Here is a 10,449-nt window from a genome sequence, read left to right on the forward strand (position 1 = left end):
ACCCCTTTTTTCTAGTTACTATATTAACATAATATTACTGATATTTTAAATAGTATTTACTTGAGGAGTTTTATCTTACACATTTTCTGATTTGTTAGTAATGGGCATTTTTCACTTGTACAATGAAAACAATATCAGCTTCAAGAATAATTCACCAGCAGAGTGAGCCTTGTAAAGATCAACTGGCATTGTCTCACCTCTTATTTGACTTTCCCAGACATGTCTCTTACTGGAAGAAAAAAAAAAAAAAAAAAAAAAAAAAAAAGGGTCTGTTTTCCAGATAAAGCTTTCAGGTTTTCACATAAATTAAATACATTATGGAGGGGGTGGGAGGTGGGGACAGGAGGGAAAAGGGCACGTGTGTTATTACATCTTGTTTACTTCTAGAGATGCCTAAGATATGTTTTCTACAATTAGGGTTGTATTCATTTTGTCACTGAAATTCAAACAAACATAGGGCATACAAAGGAAACACCCCATTGCTTCAGGATACTTCATACTTTGTCCAAACAATGGAGGAAGGAGATGAGGGCAAAAAAAAAAAATAAAAATAAACAAATATATCAGAAAAACAGCTGACAAATTCTTACAATTTCAGACTAGATACTGAAAAAAACTACCCTTCTAAGATACACAGTATTACCATCACTTTTCAGTTTTGAGATTTCCTCCTCCCACAAAGGAGAAAAAAATAAAAGGTTCTGAATGTTTCCTTTGATATAAACGACATTTTGACTTTACAGTGTATTGACTAAGCACTTGGAGAAAACTCCCTCTGTTCATTCTGATGGGAAGGAAGATGAAGAAGTATCAGTGGAACACGCACACTTGCTAGAATGAAAAATCCCAAAATGATGATACTAAGATAGTAAGAGATCCTTCAGAAGGGGCAATAGCATCTCTACACCAAGAACTAATTGTAAACCACCTAATGCATGTCTCTCAAATAAATGGAGATCCAGATTTTCGGCTTATTCATAGTGAACATTGAAACTTTTCTCACATGGAAACTCTGGAATCAGAACCAAAGAAAATAATATGTCTGGCATCCTTGTTTTCTGAACATCAAAAACATGGAGACATCACCCTGTAAACCAAATGTTACTGCAAATAAAGATTATATGTACATATACAAAAACTTTGAGAGCATTCCAACAAAAAGGCTGTTTGGTTTATTTTCTTTTGAAGTAGTGCTTTTCTAACTGCAACCTACTGATCATTCAACTAATTCTTTGACAGTAGCTTCACACATTGTCTTTCCAGACTGTAGAACATCAGAATTGCAAGCCTCAGCCAGTGTTTCTGGTAGCAGATTTCCTTTGTGTTATGTAAACTTCACTTTTCTTGTCACCATAATGCTGAGAAAATTCCATCCTCACAGTACTGTCCATCTTTTGTAGGTTTTCCTTCCTTTTAGTGTTGTAAACTCAGATCCTTTGTTAATGGTATTCCAGCAGCCACTTAACCACACTCTCTTCTTTGAAACTTTTTTATAGCTAATGTTGTGCTTCAAAAACCTTTTTTGTTTCTCTTCTTTGCCCGACTTCTGTCAGCAAAATCAGAATTGTCATCATAATTATATTGGTTCACAAAGGGAAGCACAGTAACTAGAATCTGGCCACTTCACTTGCAATTCTTTTTTCTGATTAGAGTCTGTCAACTGCAATGGGACAGCACCTACTGTGAGAGCAGACTGCATGGCCTGCAGCAATTAAGGCATCAGACAGATTGCTATCCTCACACAAAACATCTACCTCTAGCTTCATTTCAGAGCCATAGTGGATAAAATGAAATATCAGACCTGGTTTATGAAGAAGCTGCTGAAACATAAGTATAGCTTCCTCACTCCAGTGCTCCCCCTTCCCAGGAACTGTATCATGCAAAGAGCAAGAGTGTGCCAAGCGCGGCAAGTATAACAGACTTTCTGGAACAACTTTAAGTTTATGGATATCAGAATAAGGTATGGTCCTCAGAAAGCCATAATCAATAAATGTAAGAACAACAGACTGATCTGTTACTTCACTGATTTCTGCCCTGTACCACTCTGCTTCCTGCCCAAACTCAATCAAGCAGCTAGTACCTGGTATCACAAGTTCTTCTGGAAGAGCTGGCAAGTTGTCAGGAAGGTCAGAGAGCAGCAAGGACAAGTTTCGCATGCAATCAAAGAAGATTTCAAACTGGACGCTGAAGTTTGAAGGATCAGTAACTGCAGTTGCACACCCAGGATATGTTCTGCCACTATGCAGCAGCATCCACATGACTGAATTTATCTTGAATGACGTATCAAACTCATTACAGTTTGTACTACTACATTTTTCTGGTCCAACAATTGTCCAACAATGACTTAAGAGCTGGTTCAAATACTCCTGAAGCGTAACTTCTCCTACTAAAATATCTACTTCCCAGATATCAGATGATTTCAAGTATCTCAAAAACAAGATCCTTATTTCACAATCCAGAAGTGCATTTACTACATGGTCTAAGTGAATTTTCTTCAGGTTTTTAAAACAAATCCACCTACAATAAACAGCTTGTTTAGGAATACTCTTAATCTCATCACTGAGCATTTTTGCATTATTTAAGGACACCATCTCACACGTGCCATAATCCATTAAAAAAACTAGCATTAACTTCTCCCTGACAAATTTCTTTATCACTTTTGATCGATTCCATTTTAAGTTCCTTTCAGATTGTGTAATGCATTCCAGACCCTGTTCAATGTCATCCACTCTAAGCAAATCACTTCTTTGGGCTTCTTTGTCAAGCATTACATTTAACTCATGTAGTATTTCCAGATTTTTAAGTAATTGCACATAAAATTCTCCACTCTTTGAAATATTAACTACTTCTGCTGCTTCTACTTGTCCAGAATTTAAAACCTGATGAAGGAGACTTAAGGGTTTTACAGAAACATTTTTCATCCCAGGAGCCTTGGTTTTATTTTGGCCACCTACACTATTCTTAGACTTTCGAGGATTACCATGTTGTTTAGGCTTATTTTCCAAAGAAAATACCCATGTGCTATTCCACCTTATGCTGTCTATTTTATGCAAAAAGCTGTTAGACAAAGACTCTCCATCACAAATTACATCTATTTCCCATTTTTCTCCATGCTGCTGTAAGAACTTGCAAGCTACTGGCTTGTCACTTACTGTTTTTGAAAAACATGCAGCACTTTCTTTAGTCCAGCTTTCCACAGGAACACTTTTTACACTGCTAAGGAAACAATGAACACTAAACCTTGGCAGAGTTAAGAACTTTTCTGGAATCCTGCAGATTTTTGATGAACTTACAACTGCAGTATTACCATAGTCAATAAATTCTACCTCATAGGAGTTTCCCGATTTCAGAGCTTTAATGACTGCTCTATAGTAAAAACAATCAGCGTCGTGCTCTGCAACAATAAGATCCCCTACCATGAGCTCATTTAAGCAATTCTCCTGACCTCTATTCTCCAAGCTTTCATTCAAATCGTCTGCTAGTTTTATTATTAAGTTTTCATCCTCTGCAAAGTGAACATAGAAACTTGATGGACTATTCATATGAGAAATATAACCTGCTACTTCGGTATTCACCTGGATGTCACGTTGAGGAAGGCTGATTAATGTAGGTACACTTTTATTACTGCTTTCTTGTTGACCTGTACAATTTGGTCTTTCATTCTGAGATTCAGAGAGAGCATTTACAGTTATTTCCTTTAAATGTAAAGCAGAATAAGAGAGGGAATGAGAAGCAGGTTGTCCAATCCAATGTTCCTCTCCGTTCTCCAGAAGAGCACTGAAAATATTTCTAAAACCTTGCTCTTTGCTGTCCTGTAAAGTTTGCTGTTTCGAGACTCCACTACACAACTTTGGTGTGCTACATGCAGTTTGTTCTTCATCTCCAAAATTCTCACCAGTATCTGCCTGGTAATACTCATCATAGGCTTGGCATTTCACTTCAGTTTTCAATTTAAGTATTTCAGGATCTTTAACACTGACTTTATTAATTTCTTTGTCATCTTTTATGTGACATATCCCTTCTTCATTACTTCTAAATTCTTCCGTACGGCTTTCCTGTGCCAACTCTTCCAATACCTTTTCTTTAATTTTCTGACTTACTTTGAGCTGTCCATCATACAATTCCACAACCATCTTTCCATCTGGTTCTCTGGATAAAATTACAGCCTTCAGCAGTTTACCAAGGAATGTTTTCACAAACCATGTAGTAATTCTTGCTGGAAATTCTGTCCCCCTAAGATCTGACAGACAGAATTTAAGAGCTTGCATGGGTGTGAATAGTAGGTCAGTGGCAGAATCTGGAATAGGCATCAACTGGTCTCTCTCCACCATACACCTATTTCCAAAATCCACATAGTCAACCAACAGAAAGGATGTTGATTCTACAGGAAAAGCCAAAGCTCTGTAAAAGAGACCATCTTCCACATATTTGGCTATACACAGTCGTGTATTGCCACAATAATTTGCATTACTTGACATTTTACTTACGTCACTAACCTTCTTCATCAATGCCTCAAGAGTTTCAGAGTTGCGGTTAAGCTGACAATAGAATTCTGAAGGACTATTTATGTGAGTTATATAAACCTCCTCCTCACTTCCAATTTTTATATTAAAAGATGAATAGCAAAAAGTGTACAAAGAACCCAAAGATGAAAGGTTTCTCAGTCCAACACACTCAGACTGGGCGAGACCACATTCTCTGAGGAATTCCTCTACACTAGTAAGTGGAGTCTGTAAGTCAACTACATTGTATAAACAGTTGGGGCTCACAAGAACAAGAGCATAAATGGTGCAAGTCAGCGGTCCTCTAGAGGAAGAAATGAAGTCTTCAAATCGTCTATACACTTCTTCAGACCAATTAATTGAGTCAGTCTGTAAGACTACATTTTTAAGTCCACATCGAAATGCTTGACTCTCTAGAGTTAGGAAATCTGGAAGAATACCCTGTACATCTTTAAGTGAAACTCTTTCCTGATAACCATAGTCTACAAAAAACACATCAACCTCATTTGTGGATACCTCCTGCACAATAGTTGCTCTGTACCACTCCCCATCTTTGGGATACTTAACAACACAGGCAACCTGTCCAGTTTTGTAGGGACTGGTATGATCTTTATAGTACGTCTGAATTTGTCCCATTAAGTTATTTAGCTCTGGCAGTTTGCTTTGCAGTTGACATGAAAAATCTGCTGGGGAAAAGATGCAAGAACATACCACTTCATGAACAGCTCCTGGTTTAAACACAAGCTCCTTATAAACTGATTTTTCCTCACATACCGACTTAAGCATTTTAGAGACAGCACCTTCTCCTGAACAGGATGGCACAACAGATTCTCTAGGCACTGGCGGCACATCTAATGATTTTTCCTTCTGAAGCATGTCTCCATTTCCAGACACCTTATTTTTGCAAATATTACTAGTGTTCTCTGCACTGATTTTTTCTTTTTTACATTTGAGGTGATTCCCGCTGTGCCGCTTTTTTGCTGCCCTTACAACAGAATCTGGTGGCTTTAGCCGATACTCAGCATAACCAGCTTGAACCATACACGTGGAAACGTTTCCTTGCAGGAAACCAGTATGACACTGCACATTAACAACGTACTTGTTGTTTTTCTTTCCAACGACATGAAGTAGCAGTGGTTTATTCAACACCACGTTTTTAAAGAAATCAGTTTCTTTTTTAACCCACACACCATCAACAGGAAATGTGCAAGCAAGGGAACAACACATAGCTAAAGCTGGCAAATCAGAAAACTCGGGAAGCAAAGTTTTCACATAGTGACAAGGTATAGTATCTGTATTTCCAAAGTCCAAAAAGTAAACCATAATGCTAACACGGAACACTTTTGTGACAACACCCCGGTAATAACACCCATCCCTGCTGTACCGGGCACAGCACAGCAACCCAGGTTCTGGCTTTTTAAGGACCATCTCATCATCTCTATACTGACTGTATGTGCAGGCAATGTTTTTCATCAAGGCATGAAACTCATTCTGGTAGCTACATGTTTGAATCCAAAAGTCAGATGGATTTATGACGTATACTACAAAAGCTCCATAAAAAGAGTTAATTTGCATCTCTACTCTCTTGCAGTGGCTGGAGAAAGAAATGTCCCGTTCAGGTAAGGAGGTTTTTTTATCTTTGTTTCCAGAGTAATTCTTAGATGAATTGTTTCTCTCAGGACTTGTTTTGTGGTTTAGTGCAATACTTCTGGGTTTTGTTTCCAAAAGCGAAACACATGGTGGAGCTGTCTCATTCGGGTCTTCTGGATGCTCAGCATTAATGCCAAAATTTTGTTTCTGCAGCGTTATATAATACAAGCGTTCAGTGTTATTGTATAAATCAACTTGCACACACACAGAGGTTTGTCCTATTAAGGCTTGTGTAAGTTCCTTGAGCTGAAATTTTACTACTGTCTCATCCTGACTACCAAAACAAGACAGCGTACACGGAAATGAAATCATTGGTAACATCATGAACTCAGCTTTCAGTTTCCGAATCAAACTAGGTGGCACAGCTTCAATAATGCCAAAATCCATAAACCAGACCTCCACATGGTCAGAGAGAAGCTGTTTTATCACTCCTCTATGCCACTGTCCGTTTTGCCTCTTGGCAGCACAGAGCAGCCCGAAACTATCACAAGATGTGGTATTTTCTCCAACAAGAGCTTCATAGTACAAACGCATGGCTCCTGTCAGACATTCCAGCTCCTTCTGCCATTTCTGTATCTGACAATAAAACTTATTTGGGCTTACTGCACCAGTTATTTTTACATTTTCTTTACTGCCAACAGGTAGACATGGAAAGAGCTGATCTGGGACGTGCCAAAAGTCTGTTGGTTTCTCAGAATTATTTAAGGTAAGTAACTCCCTGAACGGATACTTCTGTGTCAACAGCTGTGGCATTCTCTTACAAAGCATTCCTTGGGGCAATGCTCTTAAAGTTTCTACAACAAGACAAAATGAATCTCCATCAATAAATTTACCTAGCTGCAGTTCAAGAACATCAGTAATAATCTTAGGCACTTCTAGAATAAACAGCTGATATGGTGTAACAGCCTTCACATGACCAGTGATCTGTAATCCTACCAGAGATGAAAAATAGTTAACGGCTTTTGGACCCCATCTTTCTCCAAGAGGCAGTATGCTTGCAAAAACACCCAAAACCACCTTTGGAGGCAGCTGAAACAATTTATCACTAGCAGCAGCAAGATGCGTTTCCTCCACAGCCAACACATGTCCAGTGTCTATGAGAAAAGTCTCACAGATATTCCCTTTTTTTCTCAGAACTCTTCCTCTATGCCATTCTCCTTCTGTGTCTTCCACCAAGCAAGATCCACCAACAGAGACATCATCTTTTACTTTGAACACACGCTGTATTTCATTTTGTAGTATGAAATAATCAAGCTCACATCCTACGTTGTACTGAGCCTGGAACACTATAACCAAGCACTCAGGATGGCATTCTACATGAGTTATCTTCAATTTCTTATCTACTGAGTCTGGTGAAGGAGTCAAAGATTCCATCCTGTCTGCAAAGAAAAAGAGTATGATCATCTCAGTAATTTTCTGTATTTTTTCTTTCCAACTAATTCCTTACATGACATTTGTTTTCAAAATGGTTTAACAGCATATTATTAAAATACTGGCTAAAACATATACTAAACATTTAAGAATGTCATGTTTTAAGCAACTGGGATACACTCCACGCAATTCTCTAGTGAAGACATGCTCCGGTAACATGAAAAACAGTACCTCTGGATTTACTCACGTGGCAACAGATTTTTTATCACCTCAGATTAATTTTTAACCAAAATGTTGCTCCCACAATAACACCAAGGTATTCCAGTCTGTTTCTCCTTCCTTGTAATACGTAAAAGACCAAGGAGTCATCCCCTACTCACCCTGCATTTTCTGTCTAAATCACTTCTACAAATCACTGACAATTTATAGCTCCACACTCTACTGTTTCCTCTGGCTGAATGTACCAATAGCATATTTAAGGTTCTCCCAATTGCAAGGACATACTGAGATTATCCTCTATGTGCAACATTTCTGCAGTGCTCATCAAGTAACAACTGTGCCAGCTGTGTTTTGTAAGGTCTCAACGCTCCAATTCTGACAGTTTAAATATCTTCAAAACATTCAGATACTTTTCTGATCTATAATCCAGTTCTGAAGCCTAGCTTCCAGTTTAATTCATACATCAGTGATTCAGTGAATCTGTGACTTCACATTGTTTAAAAAGGCTGTGTATGATGATTATTTAATCAAGCAATTCCATTAAATGAACTGCTGTTCTAACAAAGTAATTGGAGGTAGACAGCATCAAATGCAAAGACAGTGGATGAATGCTCAAAGATAGTCTGGACAAAGATAACCTTGATTTATGAATTTTTATGTAAAGCTGGAACTTAAACTTTCAGTTTCAACTACAAAGTTTTAGGGCAAGATCCCCCTTAGGCTGCAACAAATCTTCACTGAAACTGTCATGATAGTTTTCATTACAAGCAAACATGAAGTAGCTAGTGAATACACAATCTGTCTTCAGAAAAAATATTGATCCCTATCATTCTAGTTCACAAAAAAAAAAAAAAAATTAAATACCCCCCTCCCTAAAAAACACACAGGAAAAAAAAAACTTTGATAAATAAATAAGCACCCCTACTGTAAAGCAGTAGGGCAGGAGGATGAAGGATGCATAACTTCTAAAACCAACCAAAAAAATAAACCCAAAAAAATCAAAACCACTGGACACCAAAAAAAAAACTTCTTCCAGTAAAAGCAGTATCAAACCCAGATCTGACAAATTCCTGCTTCAACAAGGCCCCTTTTATCCACCTTCCCCTTTAACAGAAAGTGAAACTCTGGGTGCTTTTAATGAAAGCAAACAGCCTTAAGGAATTGGTCCTGTCTGCCTGGAAGAAACATTTGATCACTACAGAGACTTTAGAAGGGGCCTGACTGAAACTCTGCTCCCTTTTTTTCCCCCTTCGCTGAAACTATCCCCTATTTGCACTAACACATAACAAAATAAAACAATGTGTGCATTAATGCCTGTCTGTTATCACAGTCTAAGTAACAGCATCACACTGACACAGCCACATTTCTACAGTTGACAAAATGGCCTTTTACTGTTTACTCACCTTTCCACCTTCATTAGTAACACATCTTCTAAAGGAAACACAGCCCAGTAGTTGACAACTACGTATCTCTCTATGAGGAAGACCGGTAGAAAAGTAATTAGAAAAATATACATCAACTAAATACTTGTACTACTTCTCTTACTGAGAGCACCCCTGAGATAATGTCTTTGAGGTGTTTGTTGATAAGAAGCTCAACATGAGCCAGGACTGCCCACTCACAGTCCAGGAAATCAAACACAACCTGGGCTGCATCAAAGGCAGCATGGGCAGCAGGGCCAGGGAGGTGATTCTGCCCCTCTGCCCTGCCCCACCGAGACCCCACCAGCAGTGCTGCATCCAGCTCTGGGGTCCCCAGCACAGGAAGGGCATGGACCTGTTGGAGAGAGCTCAGAAGAGGCCACAAAAACGATGAGAGGGCTGGAGAATCTCTCCTATGGAGACAGGTTAAAGGAGATGGGCTGTTCAGCCTGAAAAAGGGACAGTTCCATAGAAACCTTACAGTACCTTACAAGACCTAAAGGGGATGGAAAGGGACCTTTTACAAGGGCATGGGATAATAGAAAAGGAGGGAATGTCTTTCAACAGGATACATTTACAAAGAAATATTTTATTGTGAAGGTGGTGAAGCACTGGAACAGGTTGTGCAGAGAAGCTGTGGCTGCCCCATCCCTGGAAGTGTTCAGGGCCAGGTTGGATGGCACTCTGAGGAGCCTGGTCCAATAGATGGTGTCCCTGCCCATGGCAGGGGGGTTGAAAGTGGATAAACTTCAAAGTTCCTTTCAACACAAACCATTCTGCAATTCTCTAAATCCTCCTCCTGCTGTATAAACATACCCTGGAAAAGTTCCTCATGCTTAGCTGAACTACAGTCTTAAGATTACAAAAAACAAAATTACAAACGTGAAAAAACTGAATCCACCCTCCTAAAATCACAGTCTGGCTATACTTCCATCACTGAAACTCAAAAAACCAGTCCAGTCAGAGGAGCACCACACAAGCATTCACCACCTACTTTCTATGCAGAATTGGTCACACATTTTTATTTGCTTGCAACTCTTCAGCCGTCAAAATACATATTTCCATCATGTACCACTAACTTAAAGGCAATTCATGCCATAACAAAAGGACTTCTGAATGCAACCAAATGCAAGACACAAGATACAGGTTGAGCTGCCTGCACTCCAAAGCAGGCATCTGACCGGCGGAGTCTGACGCGGCACTCACCTAAGAGGAGCCGGGCGCGGGGAGGCGGGAGCGGGCAGAGGCTGCAGCCGCCCAGGGGGATCGGGGAGCGGAGCCCAGCG

General features: G+C 39.3%; 1 protein-coding gene across 1 annotated transcript; it reads right to left on the bottom strand.

Annotated features, from left to right (window-relative positions):
* Positions 1–1,646: 1,646 nt before the first annotated feature.
* On the bottom strand, positions 1,647–7,529 carry TDRD15 (tudor domain containing 15). Its single transcript, XM_038133767.1, has one exon. The coding sequence runs from the start codon at positions 7,524–7,526 to the stop codon at positions 1,647–1,649; it is 5,880 nt and encodes a 1,959-aa protein (XP_037989695.1). The 5' UTR covers positions 7,527–7,529.
* Between the last annotated feature and the right edge of the window lie 2,920 nt (positions 7,530–10,449).

This window comes from Motacilla alba, chromosome 3 (assembly GCF_015832195.1).
Source record: "Motacilla alba alba isolate MOTALB_02 chromosome 3, Motacilla_alba_V1.0_pri, whole genome shotgun sequence".
In the NCBI taxonomy this organism is placed as follows: Eukaryota; Metazoa; Chordata; class Aves; order Passeriformes; family Motacillidae; genus Motacilla; species Motacilla alba.